This window comes from Nerophis ophidion, linkage group LG23 (genome assembly GCF_033978795.1).
Source record: "Nerophis ophidion isolate RoL-2023_Sa linkage group LG23, RoL_Noph_v1.0, whole genome shotgun sequence".
Classification (NCBI taxonomy): Eukaryota; Metazoa; Chordata; class Actinopteri; order Syngnathiformes; family Syngnathidae; genus Nerophis; species Nerophis ophidion.
The window spans coordinates 29,990,374-30,014,281 of NC_084633.1; the positions used below are offsets into that span (position 1 = coordinate 29,990,374).

General features: G+C 38.5%; 2 protein-coding genes across 2 annotated transcripts; both read left to right on the forward strand.

Moving 5' to 3' along the window:
* The first annotated feature begins 8,664 nt into the window (after nucleotides 1-8,664).
* Nucleotides 8,665-10,413, forward strand: LOC133541813 (piggyBac transposable element-derived protein 4-like). The gene has a single exon (XM_061885425.1). It carries the CDS (start codon nucleotides 8,665-8,667, stop codon nucleotides 10,411-10,413), a length of 1,749 nt encoding a protein of 582 aa, XP_061741409.1.
* An 8,998-nt stretch (nucleotides 10,414-19,411) lies between these two features.
* LOC133541526 (protachykinin-1-like) lies at nucleotides 19,412-23,214 on the forward strand. The gene is made up of 5 exons (XM_061884978.1): nucleotides 19,412-19,668; nucleotides 22,582-22,678; nucleotides 22,770-22,802; nucleotides 22,863-22,916; nucleotides 23,022-23,214. Exons 1-5 carry the CDS (start codon nucleotides 19,543-19,545, stop codon nucleotides 23,048-23,050), a joined length of 339 nt encoding a protein of 112 aa, XP_061740962.1. The 5' UTR covers nucleotides 19,412-19,542; the 3' UTR covers nucleotides 23,051-23,214.
* The last annotated feature ends 694 nt before the right edge of the window (nucleotides 23,215-23,908 follow it).

The following is a 23,908-nucleotide window of genomic DNA, read 5'->3' on the forward strand; positions in this document are numbered from 1 at the left end:
TTTAAATCATGAAATAATTAGCTAAATTATAAAATAACCATAGTGTGAAATATGTAAACAAATAAATAATAATTAAAAATTCATTAAATAATTTAAATGATTTGTTAAGTATTAAAATAATTAGTTAAATGATCAAATAATTAAATGTACTTTTACTTTAAATACAATAATGACACATGTCTGTGTATATTTAATTTCAATTATAATTAATAATGACACATTTTTGTCATTATTCATTTATTTTTATTTTGTCCTCTTTGACACACCACCGTCAAATAAGTGTTTCGGTGTCTTCATACTGATCTAGTTGCTCGTTTCTAATAAGTCATCCTTCGTCTGTCCCTGTTAATTGGTGCCCTACATGACCGCCAAAAAATAATTTCCGCGAAGTAGGAATGATAAAATTAAGAATCTGATATTTTTATGATTATAAACATATATTTTTTAAACTGTTTAAAACTTTCTAAATATGTTTTCCATATCACGGTAGCCTTCTGGACATGAAATAACACCTTTTAGCCACTTTTGCACTTTTTTAATCCAATCTAACAATGCTGGTGAGGCTGAGCCAATCAGTGGGCACGTTACTGAACAGGGCGCTCTGATTGGTTTGGTCTCACATAAGCGGCTACTATTACTGTAATATTCATAGTTTTAGCTAATTCAGTAATTTTATGCTTGAAAAAATATATATATACATATATACATACAGTACATATATGTGTGTGTAAATATGTATATGTATGTATGTACGTATCATATTTGCCAACCCTCCCGGATTTTCCGGGAGACTCCCGAAATTCAGCGCCTCTCCCGAAAACCTCCCGGGACAAATTTTCTCCCGAAATTCAGGCGGACCTATGTGAGGACAGCCTGTTTTCACGTCCACTTTCCCACAATATAAAAGCGTGCCTGCCCAATGAGGTTTATAACTGTAGAATGATCAAGGGCGATTTCTTGGTTTCATATGTGGGTTTATTGTTAGGCAGTTTCATTAACGTCCTCCCAGCGCGATGTGAGGAGCCCTCACACCGGTGACGTCATCGTCTGCTACTTCCGTTAAAGGCAAGGCTTTTTTATTAGCGACCAAAAGTTGCGAACTTTATCGTGGATGTTCTCTACTAAATACTTTCAGCGAAAATATGGTAATATCGCGAAATGATCAAGTATGACACATAAAATGGACCTGCTATCCCCGTTTAAATAAGAAAATCTCATTTCAGTAGGCCTTTAAGCTCTGTTAAGCACGACTCAGGTGCAATATTAAAGCTGAAATAGAACATCCTTGAAGAGTTGGGATTAGAAATGAGGGAATTTGTCATGATATGCTTCTTTTCATCAGTTGTCCACTTGGTGGCAGTGTTGGCTTACCTTCCCTTGTGCCTCTGCAACCTTACCTTCCACCTCTGCAACCAAAAGCGCTGCAGTATTTTGATTAATTAAAAAAAATGTTTCCACACCTAAAGGAAATTGTGCATGGTTTTACTTGATCAATGTGGCACCACACGATTCGCTTTGATTCTTGGAGATGACGATTTAGAATCGATTCTCTGATAAATGTCTATATTACTTCAAAGAAAACTGGTCTTGTTTAATAAAATTATACCCAAACATTTAATAAAGATAAATGGTTAAAATGAATAAAATAAGTTATGTTGACTAATTTATATTCAGGACTTAAGTTCATCGAGAGATTTGTGGTACATCCCTGTAACTGTTTTGAAATCATGTTTGCTTTTTCTCTGTGTGGTATTTTAGTTCCTACCATGTGCCTTTATTTTGTAATGTTCACTTTTTCGTGCCGTGCACAGATTTCAACACGTGCTGCCTAATTGGCAACCAGGACAACACCTGTACCCAAAGCAGTTACTTCCTGCTTCTGTGACGACACCCAAGACGCCGCAGCCGCTATCTCCAGTGCTGCTTCGAGTGGGTCTGCTGTTGCCATCTCCGGTTTCGCCTCCAGTGGTTCTGCCGCCGACGCCATTTCCAGTGCCACCTCAATTAGGTCTGCCGCCGACACCATCTCCAGTGCCGTTTCCAGTGGGTCTTCCGACGACACCATCTGTAGTGCCACCTCTAGTGGGTATGCCTCAGCCTCCAGTGGGTATGCCTCAGCCGCCATCTCCGATGCTCCCTCCGGTGGGTATGCCTCAGTGCCATCTCCTGTGGGTCTTCCGCCTACACCATCTTCAGCGCCACTTCAAGTAGGTCTGCCGCCAACGCCATCTCTAGTGCCGCCTCCAGTGGGTCTTACGCTGATGCCACCTTTAGTGCCGCCTCCAGTGGTTCTGCGGCCGACGCCATCTCTAGTGATCCCTCCAGTGGGTCTGCCGCCGCTGGCATCTCCAATGCCGGCTCCGGTGGGTTTGCGGCCAACACTATCTCCAGTGTCACCTGCAGTGGCACTGCCACCAACGCCATCACCGGTACCACCTCCAGTGGGTCTGATGCCGATGCCACCTTTAGTGTCGCCTTAATTAGGTCTGCCGAAGACGCCATCTCCAGTGCCATCTCCAGTGGGTCTTCCGCCGACACCATCTCTAGTGCTGCCTTCAGTGGGTATGCCGCAGCTGCCATCTCCAATACTGCCTCCCGTGGGTCCGACGCCGACGCCATTTCCGGTGCCGTCTCCTGTGGGTCTGGCACCGACACCATCTCGAGTGTTACCTCCAGTGGGTTTTCCATTGATCCCATCTCTAGTGCCGCCTCCAGTGGTTCTGCCGCCGACGTCATCTTCAGCGCCACCTCAAGTAGGTCTGCCGCCAACGCCATCTCCAGTGTTGCCTGCAGTGGGTTTGACGTCAACGTCATCTGCAAACCCTCCTTCAGTGCTGCCCTCAGTGGGTCTGCGGCCGACGCCATCTCTAGTGCTGCCTCCAGTGGTTCTGCCGCCGACGTCATCTTCAGTGCCACTTCAAGTAGGTCTGCCACCAACGCCATCCCCAGTGCGCCCAAAGGGACACACCTGTACCCGGTGCCCAATCAGTCTCCTATTCAAGACAGTGTCGAATCATTGCTCGACATACACATGTTGCTCCATTTACAAAATAAGTTCCGTTCTTGTGCATTCACTTTTGCACTTTCCTTCTTTTGTTTTTCTCTTCTCCTTGAGTGCGCCTTCTGTTCATACTTAATATAACTCTACTTACCGCCTGCCTCCTGTCCCTGCATCCTACTAAGCTGCCTTTTATAGTTATGTTGACAATTTGAGCAAAAAAGTACAAAAAAAATACAAAACGAAAATGTTTCATACATTTCTAACTCCCTGAGGACTTTTTCTTCCTGGTGCTACTTAACTCAACTAAAATTATTTGACGGGGTATCATTGAAATCTGAAATAATTTTAAATACAAAAATTAAAGTCGAACATTGAATAAACCACTAAGAAGAGAATCATTACATTCGAAGTAACACGACCAAACTTATGGCCAACAAATGCAGCAAAAATGCATCTTATAGAACAAAAAAGTCCCTAACATTCCTCTGAGATTGCTAATCTACACATGTTATTTTTACTAATAAAAAACGTTGGACACAACTGCTGTAATGCAATGCTTCCAGAGTCAAAATTATATATTTCCAAAGCTGTGTACACAATTATTGTACTTTCAACACAATTCGAAATATAAACATTTATACATGTGTCTACATAAAGTGGCTGGAGCAAGAACTTGAGAAGAAATACACCTTTTCATTTATTCTGGGCATCTCTCCTTCCTGTATAACATGCACAGAAGGGCGCCTGGGCAATGAGCAAAAACAAAGCAGCATTTCACAGCAAAAGGTGCAGTGGGGAAATTAGTGGCGCGCTAATACAAGTTCAACAGCATCTTGGTGCTCTTCAGTGCAACCTGAGCAACAAAGCGGGGGAAAAAACTGTTGATTAATAACTCGAATAATCCAACCATAATCTATTTAGACAATTGTCAAAAAACTAAAACTCCTAAAACGTAACAAGATTACTGTTATGCTTCCTTAATACTATGTGAATATTATACATCCACCTTCATTGAATCCCCACCACCACCCTATATACAGTATATACAGTATATATATATATATATATATATGTAAATATTCAACAAGAACAACATTAAATTGAGCTACAGCTGTATGAATAACATACAACAAATCATTTCAAACCACAACAAAGCAATTGCAAAAGGACTGCCTACCCCCAGACTAAACGTCTCTTAAACCAATAAGGAATGTAACTGTCGCAAGAAACCTAATTGCCCTCTCAACGGAGGGTGCTTACAAACATCAGTCGTTTACCAAGCAAAGGTAACACGCAAGGACATTAACACATCCGACACGTACGTAGGATTAACCGAAGGAGCGTTTAAAACCAGATGGAATAATAACAAAGCCTCCTTTAGAAACCAAACTTTGCGGAATTCTACAGAACTCAGCAAGCACATTTGGAACCTCAAAGACAATAATGTTGAATATTCAATAACATGGCAAATTCTTGCATCCAGCTCACCTTACAACAGTGGTAATAAAAGATGCAACCTGTGCTTAAAAGAGAAACTGTTTATTATATATCATCCAGATCTATCATCCGTCAACAAGCGCAGTGAAATCATTTCGACATGCCGCCACAGACGGAAACACCTCCTAGGTAACACATGAGCCAATCACCACACCCCTACGCCTGCCTGTACCCACCCACTCTGTGCCCTATATAAACCATAGTATGTGAATGCTTCCATTAAAATCTCCTGATGATTGAGGGAACCCCTCATGAAACAGTTCTGTAGAGATGAAGTAGTCTTGTAATTTTCCCCACACATACATATTGCGCTCTACCACGGTATCGAGCACTATTCGCTGGATAATCCAATCAAGACACATACATACATACATACATACATACATATATATATATATATATATATATATATATATATATACACATACATACATATATACATACATATATACACACATACATACACATATACACACATACATACATATATACACACATACATACATATATATATATATATATATATATATATATATATATATATATATATATATATATAAATAAAATATACATATATATATATTGCACCACCCCATGGAAACTTGCTTGGCTGCCTCTGTTGTATGTAAATGCCGATGCATATTACTTATGAAACAGTAAGGACAATAAGACGACATTTATATACTTATCCAATTACTGCACTAATTAGACCGCAGTGCATGCAATAAACAAAAATCGAACCCTTTTGGGATATATGTTCAAAACGCCATGTTTAGGCCTAAATTAGGGTTGTTCAAATTTTTTTTTTTTTTTTAATCCATATTACAATTTAACCATGGGACTTTCTATTTTATTTATCTCCAAACAGGACATACTGTAAAATTTGTAAGTATAATGGAAAATGAGTCAAATGACTCATGTTATGCAAATTTATACTAATTGAAAACTGTGACATTTGATGAAAACGCCTTCAAAGTGTTGGAAAAAATACAACATACCATGTTTGGGCTTTTCATTTATGACTGAAGTTAGAACATTGAGATATTCCAGCAAAATAAGTAAAAAATGTAAAAAAAATAAAATAAAATCAATGTTTGAAAACCTTTAGGGCTTCACGGTGGGAGAGGGGTTAGTGCGTCTGCCTCACAATACGAAGGTCCTGAGTAGTCAGGGTTCAATCCCGGGCTCGGGGTCTTTCTGTGGGGAGTTTGCATGTTCTCCCTGTGAATGCGTGGGTTCCCTCCGGGTACTCCGGCTTCTTCCCACTTCCAAAGACATGCACCTGGGGATAGGTTGATTGGCAACACTAAATTGGCCCTAGTGTGTGAATGTGAGTGTGGGTGTTGTCTGTCTATCTGTGTTGGCCCTGCGATTGTCACGCCTGTGAATCAGGTTTTATGTTTAATCATGTTATGTTTTGTTTTTTGGACCCTTGTTTCCTGTTTTTGTTTGTTTCCGTAGTAACCCATTAGTTTCCACCTGTTCTCCCAGTCACGCCCCGGTCCTGAGCTCTCAGACCTGTTTTCAATAATCACAGGTAGTATTTAAGCCCTTTGTTTTCTTTTCCTCGGCCTGGGAACTTTACCGGACTTTGTATTGAACCCTCATGTCCACGCACCTACCTTTCCTTGCCGACCTTCATGCCTTGCCACGCTGTTTATTGTTATGACCACGCCACGTAAGATTTTATTGTATTTATGCCTCAGTGCAAGTTTTTGGTTTGTTTTGTGTCATAGATAGTAGCTTTTGTTTGTTTGTATATAGCCATGACATTGTGCTGGTTTTGTTTTTGAATATAGTCTAGTTTTTATCCGCCATTGTGCGCCCTTTGTTTTTCCTGTATTGTATTATAGTGTCTAAATAAATTAAACATGTACTTACACTCACGTCTCGCTTGTGTAAATCATCCTTTGCGTGGAAGAAGCAAAACAAGTCCAAGTCATAGTCCTGACAGCGATGAGGTGGCGACTTGTCCATGGTGTATCCCGCCTTCCGCCCGATTGTAGCTGAGATAGGCACCAGCGCCCCCCGCAACTCCAAAGGGAATAAGCGGTAGAAAATGGACATATACATATATATATATATATACATATATAGTAAACCTTTTAAAAATGATAAATATCAAATGTTTTTTGTTTTTTCAGTGTGACTTTTTTGAAAAAAACAGAACTATTTGTGGTCTTCCATTTATATATATATATATATATATATATATATATATATATATATATATAAGAAGTGGTGGTGGGCGATACAGGGACCTTTGGTATTTGATGCAGATTAAACACAGGGTTGGTATTGCAGATTTTGGTATTGCAGATTTTGATACTGATTGCTTTTGATTTGAAATGTTATGCCATCCATCCATTTTCTACCGCTTGTCCCTTTTGGAGTCGTGGGGGGGTCGCTGGAACCTATCTCAGCTGCATTCGGGCAGAAGGCGGGGTACACCCTGGACAAGTCGCCACCTCATACAGGGCCAACACAGATAGACAAACAACATTCACACACTAGGGCCAATTTTAGTGTTGCCAATCAATTTATCCACAGATGGGAGGAAACCTTTATATATATATATATATTGTGGTACCCTGATTCTCACCAAGACACAGGATTGGTTTTGCAGCAAGCCAAAAAGGGTATTTATTATACAAGTCTTTTTAGGAGGGGCGGGGTGTGGAAGAATCAAACTTAAAGTGACCAAACATAAATATCTTTCGTCCAGGGCTCTCAGTCCTTCACACAGCACACTTCTTTAAAGGTCATAGGTAATTGCCTATAAAACAATAGAAACATAAAAGTAAAACATTTCACCAGTAATGTCTTTAGTAGTGAAATAGTGAATGTCTCACTTACCGCCTGATGCACCTGCCTTGACACAGTGGAGAGCCAGACCTGAATGAGGCAGAGTTAAGAAAGGTCTGCTGGACCCCACCTGGCCGCACAGCTGGTGGCACTTCAGGCTGATTGAACAGGTAGAGGGGAATGTACCGCCCCTCGATGGTGCGGCCAAGGCTGGGACGTTGTCTTCCATGCCCTGGCTCCTCCCCTGCGAGGTGCTTACCTGCTAGGCGGTGCTTGAGTGAGACACCACAATATGTATACATTTAAATATTGCACCACCCCATTTTATATTTTGTTCAGGACCCCCGCGACCCCGAAAGGGACAAGCAGTAGAAAATGAATGGATGGATTTTTTTCAGGGCTGAAGTTGTTTGAGAAATTTGAGCAAAAAACGAAAAACCAATACGAGTCCCTTCAAAAACTGTGTGTGTATATATATATATATATATATATATATATATATATATATATATATATATATATATATATGTCTGCAGTATATTGTCAGATTTGCAATAATTTTAACCCTTAGATGCATAAGTGGGTCAAAAATGACCCGGTGAGGTTGTTTTCTTGAAATATCTTTGTAATGAAAATTTTTTAACATTTCATATTCCAGGTATTCCTCAAAAAACATGTTTTTGACATAATTCCATTTACATTTCTAATTTACCTTTTAAAAATTTTAAGAAATTTTAGTTTTTGTACTACTACCCCAAGCTTCCATAAGTGGGTCACAAATGACCCGCATGCATTTTCTTTGGAATCCAATGGGAACCTTCAATTCTTATCAGCTGTGGCTGTCTGGAATAAATAAATTGTGGACCACACGGGCTATATCAGAAGTTTGACCCTTCAGGAAGACTATTTTACACAGCGATAGCTGATACATGTAAGTATTATTGTCATATATTATTGTGTGTGTGTGTTTTTCATGACTTATTCACTGCTTTTATTTATCAACGGATTAGCCTTGTTTATAACTAGCTAAAACTAGCTAGCTAACTAAGTCAGCTAACATTACTATTTGTATTGTGTTTGTGCGTGTGAGTGTGTTTGTATTATTCATCAATAAATTAACCTACTTTACAACTAGCTAACACTAGCTAGCTAACTAAGTTAGCTAACATTACTATTTGTATTGTGTTTGTGTGTGTGAAAGAGTGTTAGTATTATTCATCAATAAATTAGCCTACTTTACAACTAGCTAACACTAGCTAGCTAGCATTACTATATGGTATTTAGTGTGTATGTGTGTGTAAGTGAGTGCTACATATTGATCTATTGAAAACATTACTCTCATGTTTCTTCATCAAGGTGTCATGGCTGCTAGATACACAGTTGAAATGGTCCTACAGATGCTGGATGATGGAGAGGCAGTAACGGGGTTGGACTCAGAGTCTGAAATTTCTGATGATGAGGACCCAGACTATTGTCCAGGTGGCAGTGGCAGTCGTCCACCTGGAAATCCAACTGAACAGGATCAATCTGACTCAGAAGATTCCCCTTCGGTGTCCTCTGAAGAAGAAAATATCATGTCCAACAGAATGAGTCGGAAGGGCTCTTACTGGAGCGAGTTACCTCCCACCCAGGGTAGAACACAGAGCCACAATATCATCAGAAGTCGGTCAGGGCCTGCAGAAGGGCTTAGCACCACTGTCTCACCAAAAGATGCATGGGAGCTCTTTATCACTGATGATATAATACAAGAGGTGATGAAGTGCACAAACTTGGAAGGACGGAGAGTAGCAACAGCTAGAAGAAAAGAATGGACAAATGTCACTAAAGATGAATTCATGGCCTTCATTGGATTGACCCTGCTTGCAGGAAGTGAGAAGAACTGGGATGTTTCAGTCCGTGAGCTTTTTGGGAGTCCTCTACATAATCCCATGTACAAGGCCACTATGGCTGTTGGAAGATTTGAAGACATTCGCCGTACCTTGCGCTTCGATGATAAGAGGACCAGAGCCTTCCAACTGGAAACAGACCATATGGCAGCCTTCCGCTATGTCTGGGACCAGTTCCTGGTCAACTGCAGACAGCGATTCATCCCCAGTGATTGTGTCACTGTGGACGAACAGCTTGTGCCATTCAGGGGTAGGTGCAAGTTCTTACAGTACATGCCAAGCAAGCCCGCCAAGTACGGCCTAAAGATCTTCTGGGTTTGTGATGCACGCATCCCCTATGCAATAGATGGTATAGTTTACACAGGGAGACAACCAGGTGAAGAGGTTCAGAAGAATCTGGGGGAAAACATTGTCAAGCAGTTGTGTGGTAGATTTAGAAACACAGGTCGCAACATCACAATGGATAACTTTTTCACCAGTGTGCCTCTTGCACAGCATCTTCTAGAGAAGGATCTCACTATTGTGGGGACTCTACGTATGAACAAGCCAGACATCCCTCCTCTGATGAAGCCTTCCAAGTCCAGGGAGGTTCACAGCACAGAGTTTGGATTCAACAACAGCCTTACCATGGTCAGCTATGTCAGAAAGAAAGCAAAAACTGTTGTGCTCCTGAGCACGATGCACCACGACAAAGTAGTGGATGAAAATAGCAGAAAGAAAAAACCAGAAGTGATCACATTTTACAACAAGACGAAAGGAGGTGTAGACACCACTGACCAGATGGTTGGAACCTACACCTGCAAGCGCCAAACACAGAGGTGGCCCATGGTGTTGTGGTACAACATAATTGACATCGCCACCCTGAATTCCTACACCTTTTTCACGGCTCAGCACCCAGATTTCAAGAGCGGCATCACCAATGCACGACGGATCTTCCTCAAAGAGCTGTCAAAGGAGCTTGTCACCCCACACATGAGGAGTCGACTGGAAGGCTGCCCCCAACTGCAAACCCCGATTATTGAAGCAATGGAAAGGTGTGGGGTGACAAAAGCCAAAATCCAGCCACAGGTGAGAAGCAGACAGGGCCAACCAAAGAGAAAGAGGTGTCAGATCTGCCCAAGTAACAAAGATCGCAAAGTTAACAACAGTTGTGGGAAATGCAATGTACCTGTTTGCAATGATCACAACCAGAAACAGGTAGTTTGTCTGAACTGCATACAATGATGAGACCAGGCAAAACAGGGAAAAGAAAGAAGAACTGTCAATGACTGGACATACATACACACACGCACACACAATGGATGTTCACATTTTTTCTATTGCTGTTCTGGGTAATTTTGTTTTAAATTGTGAAGAAGAAAATTGAAGAATAAAGATATTTCAAACATGAAATCATTCTTGTGTGGTCCTAAATATATTACAAAATATTATACAAGTGATTATTCTTCACCAAAATGACAACAAATGGCATGAAAACACGTTGATTCTAACATGGGTCATTTTTGACCCACTTGTGGAAGAGTGTAGGGTCCAGTCACTCGTGCATCTAATCACACTTACATAAAAAAACATTACACAGTATGTAAAAAGTCCTGATATATTTAATATTTCTGCAAACATTACATTTAGAGTGAAGCCTCTGCTCGTTCAGCCTCATCTCAGGTTTTTGTGCGATTTTTACTAAAGAAAATATACTAAAGGAGTGTTTACAGAAAATACATTTATAAACAAAGTACAATTGAAAAATAGTCAAATCACTTAGCAATATCATATGACACATATGCACATATCTATATATATATATATATATATATACATATAATGATATGTATGTGCATATATATATATATATATATGTGTATACATATATATATATATATATATATATATATACATATAATGATATGTATGTGCATATATGTATATATGTGCATATATATATGTATATATATATATATGTATATATATATATATATATATATATATATATATATATATATATACATATATATATATATCTGCAGTATATTGTCCGATTTGCAAGAATATTAATGTCACACTTACATAAAAAAACATTACACAGTATGTAGAAAGTCCTGATATATATTTAACATTTCTGCAAACATTAAATTTAGAGTAAAGCCTCTGCTCGTGCAGCCTCATCTCAGGCTTTTGTGCGATTTTTACCTAAGAAAATATACTAAAGGAGTGTTTACAGAAAATACATTTATAAACACAGTACAATTGAAAAATAGTCAAATCACTTAGTAATATCATATGACACATATGCGCACACACACACACACACATATATATATACATATATATATATATATATATATATATATATATATATATATACACTTACAAATACATATAGCGTTAGCAAGCAAGTTTAATGACAGTATTTATTTGTGTTGCAAAGATGTGCCACAGTAAATTCTCCCACTCAAGTGAACTGCAAATATTACTAGACTGTACTTACTTATTTATACAGTTTATCACTGCCCTCTCAATACCACATGCACAAAATCTCCAGCAAAGACAAACATCTCAGCAGCACATGATTGAGTGATTTCATTTCAAGTCTTTGCACGCTGGAAACTTTCATCACCTGACGGGGTGCATGATTTCAGAAGTCGCATATAGCGAAATGTAATGCCGTGTGTATGGTGCACACGTTGTCATATGCACGTGATAAAATAGATAAGGTTGTGTCATCAGGGAGACATTTCATAGCATGAGAGCAAGTGTAGTGGCTTTTTTCTATCTCAATCAAATGGGGAACAACATGTTGGAAAACAACAACTGGATGTTACAACCTGCTGTAAACTGTTGGTTAAGATTGGATGTTTTTAATGGACGTGAGGGTGGTGGTTTTAAGAATTTGAATTCCCATCTGAGAAATGTATCAAAGCGACTTAGCATGCATTGTTTTGGTTAAAAATGTCCCTCTTATTTTCATGGTAGCTTGACACGCCATGCACCGAGATATAACATTAAATCATGTGGCTGACATCTTTTGTCAGCATGAATATTCTTGTGAATAATGATGTCAGCTGCTTGGTCATTACGGTACAACGGCTAAACACAACTGAGGTAATGACTTGTTAGCTTTGCCTCGATGAGCCGTGTGAGAGCAGTGCGGGCGTTCTCGTTCGTCACTGTACTGGTGTTCTTTCTTTACGCAGAAGTAACATTGCATCGGACTGGATTCAATTTAGACGGACAGACAGGCAGATAGATAGATATATGGAAGATCGTTGGGTAGGTGGGTACAGGTTGGTTGGTTGGTCATTTGGTCGGATGATATTTATCGGTAGATATCTATATTGAAAGATAGGTAAGTACGTCGATTGGTAGATACTGTAGGTTTGTTGGTTGGTCCTTCAATAGAAATGTAGATCGGTAGGTAGTTAGCAAGTAAGGTAGGTAAGTAAATGGATCAGTAAGTCAGTCATTTGTTTGGACGATCAATTGATAGATATCTAATTAGGTAGGTAGGTAGGTAGGTGCTGTAGGATGGTCAGTTGATTGATAGATCAATAGATAGAGAGTTAGGTGAGTTGATTGGTCAACTGATAGATATGTACAATAGATTTGTAGGTGGGTAGATAGGAAGGGATAGTAGGTAGATGGTCCGTAGGTCATTCAATTGGTTGGATGATCCATCGATAGATATGTAGATCGGTGGATAAATGATAAGGGAGGTGAGTAGGAGGGTAGAATGGTAGGTAAGTACTAGGTTGGTCAGTAGATTGATAGAGCAATATATAAGTAGATAGGAAGGTAGGTCAATAGGAAGATAGGTCGGTCGATTAATCAATCAACAGATATGTAGATCGGTAGGTAGGTAGATAGGAAACGAGGTAGACTAAGTAGGTAGGTAAATAAATAAATGGTAAATGGGTTGTACTTGTATAGCGCTTTTCTACCTTCAAGGTACTCAAAGCGCTTTGACACTACTTCCACATTTACCCATTCACACACACATTCACACACTGATGGAGGGAGCTGCCATGCAAGGCGCTAACCAGCACCCATCAGGAGCAAGGGTGAAGTGTCTTGCTCAGGACACAACGGACGTGACGAGGTTGGTACTAGGTGGGGATAGAACCAGGGACCCTCGGGTTGCGCACGGCCACTCTTCCACTGCACCACGCCGTCCTGGTAGGTAGGTAGGTACTGTAGGTCGGCCAGTTGAGCAATCGATAGTGTATAGATCATGTAGGTGCTGTCGGTAGATAGAAAAGGTAGGTCAGTCGATTGGTCGATCGGTAGATATGTAGATCGGTTGGTAGGTAGAAAAAGACGTTGTTTGGATGGTAACATATTTTGCTCCAAAACCTGCATGTACCTTTTAGTAGAAATGGTGTCTTCGAAGATGTGTACGTTACCCAAGCCTTTGGCACTAATACACCCACATACCATCACAGATGCTGGCTTTTGAACTTTGCACCTATGGTTCTTTTCCTCTTTGGTCCGGAAGACAAGACGTCCACAGTTTCCAAAAACAATTTGGTAATGTGAACTCGTCAGACCACAGAACATTTTTCCACGTTGCATCAATCCATTTTAGATGAGCTCGGGCCCAGTGAAACCGGTGGCGTTTCTGGGTGTTGTTGATAAATGGCTTTCGCTTTGCATTGCAGAGTTTTAACTTGCACTTAGAGATGTAGCGACGACCTGTAGTTACTGACAGTGGTTTTTATTAATGTTCTTGAGCCCATGTCGGACTGAGCGGTAACAACAACAAACCAGCCTACAGGGGAAGAGGTCTATGGATGTTCTCATTAATTCAGTTCATGGTAAACTCAGGGCAGTCAATCGATCACAAATGCACTGTTCGGTTTGTCTCAGAAGACGTTTCGCCTCTCATCCAAGTAGACTTCATCAGTTCATGCACATAGACTTTGATTGATCAAATCTAGTCTAGCGGCTGGTGCCAAAACCCCAAAATATTTATCCTCCAAAAGCACGTGAGTGTGCCTGGGCAAGGATGGTTTCGCCCTGTCGTGGGGGAAGAGGTTCGTCATTTCAGGAAATGGTCTGAAATTAATTACCTAGATCTGAAAAAGAATCAATTGGACTTCAGGAAATCCACAAGTACTGAAAACACCACCCTCTTCATCAGTGGAGAAGAAGTTGAGAGGGTTGAAAGCTGTACCCGGCGTGGCGCTGTTGGGAGACTGGTCGTGCTAGCAACCTGAGAGTTCCTGGTTCGATCCCCACCTTCTACCAACCTCGTCATGTCCGTTGTGTCCTTGAGCAAGACACTTCACCCTTGCTCCTGATGGGTTGTGGTTAGGGCCTTGCAAGGCAGCTCCCGCCATCAGTGTATGAATGGGTGAATGTGAAAGTAGTGTCAAAGCGCTTTGAGTACCTTGAAGGTAGAAAAGCGCTATACAAGTATTAACCCACTTTTTACCATTTTTTATTATCTTGAGCCCACCTCTCAAAAGGGACCTGCAGCAGTGACTAGGATGGCAGAAGCGGGGATCAAACCTGGAACCCCCAAGTAGCTAGCACGGCCGCTCTATCACATTCAATGTGCCAAATATGTATGCAGGTATCAATTTATTGGACCACCATTCTAATGCCGGAGGGAGACCAGGACAGAGGAGAAGTCAAATCATGGCAGACAGCTCTCACCCTGGTCAGCACTTATTCAACTTGCTTGCTCACAAAATACAGGACAAACTGTTGAAAATAGTTTTTACCTTTCGGTCTTTAGGATATCAAATTTGTCCCAATAGCTTAAAGTTTTTCACTGTTGCTTGCTGTTTGACGTTATTTATTGTTCGTCTAATTTTGTCACACTCTCATGTTTGATGAAAATAAATTGTTCTCTTCTTTATTCTATACTGTTCTGAACTTGTTATTGTTCTGGTGTAGCAGAGCTTGGAACGCGTCATGGTTGACTATCAGTTTCAGTTATGGTTTACTTCAAACGCGCACACTATACAATTACGGTGTAATGCATCACATTGTTTCATTACAGCACGTCCGAAAAGGAGTAAGAAGAAGCAGAGCTTTTTTAATCCTCCACCTTTTGGTATCGTATCAGTTCTTTCCTATTTTTTCGTTCTGTTTGTAACAGAGCAGTGAATAAATTAATGAAAGTAAACAAATATTAAACATAAAAATGTGTGACATATACCCACTAATTTAAATGATAAACACATTTTTAATAATTTATAGTTTCCCTACATGAAAGAGATTGCAGAATGCAGAGATGGCAGGCGAAGTGCAGGTATGACATATTTGATTACAAAAAAGGAGAAGGAAGAAACAGAGCTTATTTGATTCTACCCGTTTTCGTTTCATAGCAGTTTTATCCCGTTTTTTTGTAACAGAACCGTGAATAAATAAATGAGTAAATAATTTAGTATTCAAATATTGAACACATAAATATTAGACATACTCACTAATTTAAGTTCCCATAAACAAATTGTTAATCATTTATGGTTTCCCTAGATCAGGGGTGTCAAACTCAAATACAGTGGGCCAAAATTTTAAACGGAACAAAGCCACGGGCCAAGGTTGAACAACTGAACCTTGCAATAGGGACCCAAACAAGTTTTGCATTAAATATTGAACAAGCGAGGCTTATATAACTTTAGTGACATGCAAAATCCAGTTTCAAATAATAATAATAATGATTAAAAAAATATCAATGGAATATGAAATAAAATTTAAATAAAAATGTTATGCCTTTTTTTCTATTTGCAATCTTCTGAGGTAAATATCACATTTTTTCCACAGGCTAATAATAAATTTGAAAATAAAATAACAATAATGAATGAACCAAACATTCAAGCCTTGAAGTAGCAAGAGAAAATGCATGTCAGTTTGCTGGGTATTTGTTCTGTTGTGTTACGGTGCAGATGTTCACCCGAAATGTGTTTGTCATTCTTGTTTGGTGTGGGTTCATAGTGTGGCACATATTTGTAACAGTGCTAAAGTTGTTTATACGGCCACCCTTAGTGTGACCTATATGGCTGTTGACCAAGTATGCCTTGCATTCACTTGTGTGTGTGTGTGTGTGTGTGGAAGCCACAATTATTATGTGACGCGCTGTTAGTATGGAGGAAAAGCGGACGTGACGACAGGTTGTAGAGAACGCTAAAGGCAGTGCCTTAAATGCACGCCCCCAATATAGTTGTCCAGGTGGAAATCGGTAGAAATTCTGGAGAATGGTTGCCCCGGGAGATTTTCGGGAGGGGCACTGAACTTCGGGAGTCTACCAGGAAAATTAGGAGGGTTGACGAGTATGAGTATTAGCGGTGAATGCGGTGTTACAGCGGCACCGACGCTGTATAACACCGGCGGGCCAGCTCTAATGCTAAATTGATATTGCGTCAAGGGCCAAATTAAATTACTCGGCAGGCCAGAGTTTGACACCCATGCCCTAGATGAATGAGATTGTTTTCTTTTTCCAAGATTTTTATCTTAATTCTTTTTTTTTGTAAATTGTGAACACTGGCATTCAAAATAGTTTCTTAAACTGAATCATAATAGTGCTTTGTTTGATTTCCTTGCTTAATCCAATCCATAATTTAATTCCGTTCTGATATGCTAAACGTTTCAAGTGTTGTGTCGATCTCGACGCCAGAATGCAGAGATGGCAGGCGAAGTGCAAGCAAGACTTTTTTGATTACAAAAAATGAGTAGGAAGAAGCAGAGCTTATTTAATCCTACCCCTTTTCGTATCATAGCAGTTTTATCCCATTTTTTCGTTCTCTGTAACAGAACAGTGAATAAATAAATGAGTAAATAAATAAATTAATATTCAGGTACTAAAGACATAAATATTAGATATACACACTAATTTAAGGTCTTAAAAATAAATTGTTAATCATTTATGGTTTCCCTAGATGAATGATTGTTTATTTTTCCAAGATGTTTATTTTAATTCAATTTCTTTGTACTTTGTGAACACTTGGAGTTTAAAACAGTTTCTTAAACTGAATCACATTTGTGCTTTGTTTGATTTCCTTGCTTAATCCATTCCATAATTTAATTATGGAATGGTCAACAGCCATACAGGTCACACTGAGGGTGGACGTATAAACAACTTTAACACTGTTACAAAAATGCGCCACACTGTGAACCCAAACAAGAATGACAAACACATTTCGGGTGAACATCCGCACCGTAACACAGTAGAAGAAATGCCCAGAACCCCTTGCAGCACTAACCCTTCCAGGACGCTACAATACACACCCACCTCCCCCCGGTACCACCAAACCCTGCCCATACCCCCAACCCTGCCCACCTCAACCCCCCCATCTCCCAAATTCGGAGGTCTCAAGGTTGGCAAGTATGGCTGCAAGGGGTTCTGGGTAGTTGTTCTGTTGTGTTACGGTGCGGATGTTCTCCCGGAATGTGTTTGTCATTCTTGATTGGTGTGGGTTCACAGTGTGGCGCATATTTGTAACAGTGTTAAAGTTGTTTATACGCCTACCCTCAGTGTGACCTGTATGGCTGTTGACCAAGTATGCTTTGCATTTACTTGTGTGTGTGTGTGTGTGTGTGTGTGTGTGTGTGTGTAAAAGCCATATATATTATGTGACTATGCTGTTTCTGTGGAGGAAAAGCGGATGTGACGCAAGGTTGTAGAGGACGCTAAAGGCAGTGCCTTTAAGGCACACCCTAAATATTGTTGTCTGGGTGGAAATCGGGAGAAATCCGGGAGAATGGTTGCTCAATGAATTGACTAACGTGGACCCCGACTTAAACAAGTTGAAAAACTTATTCGGGTGTTACCATTTAGTGGTCAATTGTACAGAATATGTACTGAACTGTGCAATCTACTAATAAAAGTATCAATCAATCAATCAAATTCCCTGGAGATTTTCGGGAGAGGCACTGAAATTTGGGAGTCTCCCGGGAAAATTGGGAGAGTTGGCAAGTATGAGTATTAGCGGTGAATGCGGTGTTACAGCGGCACCGCCGTTGTGTAATACCGGTGGGCCATATATAGTGTTAATATATTGCCTCAAGGGCCAAATGAAATTACACCACGGGCCAAAACTGGCCCACGGGCCAGAGTTTGACGCCCATGCACTATATCATGGGTGTCAAACACTGGCCCGCGGGCCAAATCTGGCCCGCCCTGTAATTTAATTTGGCCCTTGAGGCAATATCAATTTAGCATTAGAGCTGGCCCGCCGGTGTTATACAGCGTCGGTGCCGCTGTAACACCGCATTCACCGCTAATACTCATACTTGCCAACCCTCCTAATTTTCCTGGTAGACTCCCGAAGTTCAGTGCCCCTCCCGGAAATCTCCCGGGGCAACCATTCCCCCGAATTTCTACTGATTTCCACCTGGACAACTATATTGGGGGCGTGCATTTAAGGCACTGCCTTTAGCGTTCTCTACAACCTGTCGTCACGTCCGCTTTTCCTCCATACTAACAGCGTGTCACATAATATTTGGGGCTTTTACACACACGCGCGCACAAGTGAATGCAAGGCATACTTGGTTAACAGTCATACAGGTCACACTGAGGGTGGCTGTATAAACAACTTTAGCACTGTTACAAATATGCGCAACACTCTGAACCCACACCAAACAAGAATGACAAACACATTTCGGGTGAACATCCGCACCGTAACACAACAGAACAAATACCCAGAACCCCTTGCAGCACTAACTCTTCCGGGAAACTTCAAGTAAACTGACCAATAATTAACGTTTTATTCATGCATTTTATCTTGCTACTTCAAGGCTTAAATGTTTGGTTCATTCATTATTGTTATTTTATTTTCAAATGTATTATTAGCCTGTGGAAAAAATTTGATATTTACCTCAGAAGATTGCAAATACAAAAAAAGGCATAACATTTTTATTTAAATTTTATTTGATATGCCATTGATATTTTTTAAATTATTATTATTATTATTTCAAACTGGATGTTGCATGTCACTAAAGTTATATAAGCCTTTATTTTTCAATATTTAATGCAAAACTTGTTTGGTTCCCTATTAAAAGGTTAATTTGTTCAACCTTGGCCTGCAGCTTTGTTCCCTTTAAAATTTTGGCCCACTCTGTATTTGAAATTGATACCCCTGCTCTATATGATTAGGGAAACGCTGAAAGTGAATAATGATAAAAAATGAACAAAGCACAAAAATCTGTCAGCTGGGCTTTGATCAGATCTCAGTCATGTCTGACTCATACAGACCCAAGGCATAAAAAGCAGCAGGACTCGGTCCCCTCGGCCTGAGTAAGGGGTGGAGCCTGAGAGGGTTTATAAATGTGCAACTTCCTTCTGGACCTGCAAGAAACCGGCGTCTTTTTGTTGCAAATCGGGGCCGTTTCTGCTGACTTTTCCACCGTCTGGGCATGGAAGCACTGAGGTTGGCAGCTGTGTTGTTGCTGCTGGTGTTGGCAGGGTCTCTGGGCACTCTGGGAGGTCCTCTGTCTGGCCACGAGGACGACATGGAAGCGTGGAGCATGGATGACTGGCAGGTGCAGTAAAGACTCATTTTATTGTCAAGAAGTGTGTTGCAATTAGTCAATATAGCAGGAAAAAAATGTTTGCTGAGAATGTATACACATCCTCACATTTGAGAAATTAAAAATGTCCTTAGTGTTAATATCTTTTAGCGTGGCTGGAAATTAGTTTTATTCATCAATATGCATAAATGCATTATGCATAGCTAGTACAAGTTAAGTTAAAAGTTTCATAAAAGTGTCAAAAGTCAAGCAATGTACATTTTCTTTGTTTAAATGTACATTTTGAAAATGATGCATGTCATCAAATGGTGTTTGGTCAGATATATTGCAGACCACCTAATCCCAGGCAATTAAGTAAGTGTCTGTTTTAAGTGACGGGAATACTTAAAAGTGTGATCCATGCGGTCTTTTGACAAATGTTACACAGAACGTGATAAAAGGAAAGCATGAAAAAAAAAGTGTGACAGTATTGATGATCGTGGGGATGTACAGAATATTCTACAAAATATAATGTACAAGTGCAAAATAATTGATTCATTAAAAAGCAATAAATCAATTATTTGAAAAGTAATTTTAATCAAATAGTTAAAAAAATACACAAATAAACTGCACAAGCAAGCAAATATATAATAAAAAATATATACATAAAAAATAGTACATAAAATTGTAAACATATAATTTAAGTATTTGTTATCTAACTTTATATATGTAAATTATACATACAGTTAAATGTACCCATTTTACTATTTTATTATTAATATATATATATATATATATGTACAAAACATATACACATACAAATAATATAAAATTGTATATTACATTTGACATATATATATATATATATATATATATATATATATATATATATATATATATATATATATATATATGTCAAATGTAATATACAATTGATATATATGTATTCATATATTTTTGTAATATAATGGCAATGTTAGTACATCAAATTTTATATATATGTATAATATATATATATATTATACATATATATAAAATTTGAATAAAAATATATGAATAAATAAATGATAAATGATAAATGGGTTGTACTTGTATAGCGCTTTTCTACCTTCAAGGTACTCAAAGCGCTTTGACACTACTTCCACATTCACACACACATTCACACACTGATGGAGGGAGCTGCCATGCAAGGCGCCAACCAGCACCCATCAGGAGCAAGGGTGAAGCGTTTTGCTCAGGACACAACGGACGTGACGAATTTGGTACTAGGTGGGATTTGAACCAGGGACCCTCGGGTTGCGCACGGCCACTCTCCCACTGCGCCACGCCGTCCTGTTATAAGTGTTATAATGAAGACAACACATGATGTAAGCGTCTATTATCAAAGTTAAAGTACCAATGATAGTCTCACACAAACTAGGTGTGGTGAAATGTGTCCTCTGCATTTGACCCATCCCCTTGTTCACCGCCTGGGAGGTGAGGGGAGCAGTGGGCAGCAGCGGTAGTCGCGCCCGGGAATCATTTTTGATGATTTAACCCTATATTATAAATATTAGCCTACTATCAAAATGACTTTAAAATACTTATATAAGTGTTAAAATAAGACAACACATGATGTATTTTTTTAAACAAATATAAAATGTCTGAATACAGAATACATTTTTTTATTCAGGCATATGTATATACACATAATATATTTAAATATATAGAATCTTAATATGTTTTTAGTTAATTATATATATGTATATACATATATATATATGTATATATATATATATATATATATGCAGTGAAATGTACCAGTTTTAATATTTTATTAATATTAATATATTTATACAATATTTACAAAAAACCTACAAATAATCAGCATATAAAATGTTATATTATATTTGACATCATGTATGTATATATTTATATATATATATATATATATATATATATATATATATATATATATATATATATATACATATATATACATACACACACACACACATTATATATATATATATCTATATATATATATATATATATTTTGCAATTATAGTACACATATATGAATACATTATTTTATTCAGGCATATATACACACATATACACATGTGTATATATATTACATTTTTTCAATATTTTTCATCAACAAATATAAAAATGCAATATTTTATAATATATATTATATATGTATACATACACAAACACACACACATATATATATATATATATATATATATATATGTCATAAATATACACATGCACACATGCACACACACACACGCACACACTTTTTTATAATAATCATATAATTATACATACATGTATTTATTTAAAAGGCATTTTGCTTATCTCTCCAGACGTAAGGGACATCCTGCACAGCAGGGCTATTCAACTGGTGGTCCGGGGGCCAAATCCAGCCTGAGAATGACATCAGACCGAGTTCAATTCAAAACTTGGGAGACTTAACATTTTTGCTGCGAATCCCCCAAAACATTAGTGTTCCTGTTGTATAAAGGAACTTCGACCACTAACACATCGGAAGATCCTTGCGTTGCCGTTTGATCCACACATAACGGCCTTTTTCTTTTCTGACATGTGTAACTCTTGCAAAAAAAATAGACCAAAAACAAATGTCCACTACCAAGGATGCTGGTTTTCAAAATAAGACTAATAATAGCTGACCTTAGCTTTCCCCTTGTACAATTTAATGAAACGTCCCTGCTGTACAACGTGTACTTTTAGACGGACACAACACGGACAATGGAGCAATAATATGCAGAAGTATTCAAAAGAATGGGGATTTTCAAAGCCTTTTGAATTCATTTGCACAATGTTGTTGAGATTCAGCACCACAGACAGCTCCTTCATCAATTCTCTGTCCGTACAAGAGGATTGGTTTTGTCAGGGGGAAATTAACGATCTCATTGTGTGTATGTGTGTGTGTGTGTATAGGGCTCCCCATCAGAAACACAGCTCACTCTCCGTCTGGTTGACCTCCTCAAGCGCTCCAAAGCCCAGCAGTTCCACGGCCTGATGGGAAGGAGCTTAGGTAAGCATAAACAGAATTACTGCACTTCAAGCAAACAGCATTTTTGTTGTAATTATATCAAAAAAACTTTTCTTATTTTGTCATATTTCAGGAACATCTCACCCCATGAATATGGACAGGAAAAGTATGATTCGAGTTGTTATTTAATTAAAATATTATTCCTCACACTATGTCTCTTTATTAGGAAATAAAGGGGAGATGTTCGTGGGACTCATGGGAAGGAGGAGTTTAGATGAAGGTATTAATATTTACACATCAGTACATGCATACTTTATGTGTATTGTTATTGCTCATTTTTTTTGTCTGTAAATAAAATACCATTTGAGCTTATGTCATCTTCCAGATGTGCAAGAGGGGTGGAACTCCTACTAGAGAAGATACAAAGATGTCACTTTTGTTCCAGTTCTGTGATGTTCAGTTTGATCCTCAGCGTCTTACTTTCTTGTCAATCATCAACAGGACATTGTGGGAATATTATATGCCATAAATATCAATAATGTATTTTTATGTCCAGATCAATTAAAGGTCATTTATTAAAAAAACTTTTATTGTGTGTTGTTGTATAAAATACAATTTTTTTTTGATAAGTATCGTCAAGAAAAAGCAATTTTTTGTATGTTTATCTACAGTATATAAAAACAACAAAACGCTCAAAAGCACCCTATTTAAATGTCGAGAAGCGGTTTAGCCTAAGCCACAAAATGTAGGCAGGCATGGCGGCAATCTTTGAGGGATCATCTTGCTCATTATCCCAAATAAGAGAAACATTCATAACAGCAAATTCCTAGTTAATATTGAATTACTTTCACAACAACATTTAAATAATTTATGTCATGAAATATTTTTTGGTAAGATGTATTGCAGACCACCTAATGCCATGAGTTTTAATAAAGTAAAAGTCTGTTTTCAGTGCTGGTAATACTTAAAAGTGTGATCAACACAAATCCACATGGTCTTTTGCCATATGTTACACAGAACGTAATAAAAAAAAGTATGGCAATACTGATGATCCTAGGGGACGTATAGAACAATCAACAAAAATAATATACATGTCAAAAAAAAGATTACTTAATTACTAAGTAATTCATTTACTAAAAAGAAACATTGTAATCAAATATAATTAAAAAATATAATACAAAAATCAAGCGCAATTTGACACAAACAAGGAAATATTTTACAAAATATGTAAAGATATCAAAACGAGTAAATATATATATTAGGGAGGTGAGA

Excerpts from the sequence above, each read along its gene's own strand:
- LOC133541813 (XM_061885425.1), top strand. The coding sequence starts at position 8,665 with ATGGCTGCTAGATACACAGTTGAAATGGTCCTACAGATGCTGGATGAT.
- LOC133541526 (XM_061884978.1), top strand. The coding sequence starts at position 19,543 with ATGGAAGCACTGAGGTTGGCAGCTGTGTTGTTGCTGCTGGTGTTGGCA. Across the intron at positions 22,679-22,769 it reads CCTGATGGGAAGGAGCTTAG|GAACATCTCACCCCATGAAT; the intron begins GTAAGCATAAAC and ends GTCATATTTCAG. Across the intron at positions 22,803-22,862 it reads CATGAATATGGACAGGAAAA|GAAATAAAGGGGAGATGTTC; the intron begins GTATGATTCGAG and ends TCTCTTTATTAG.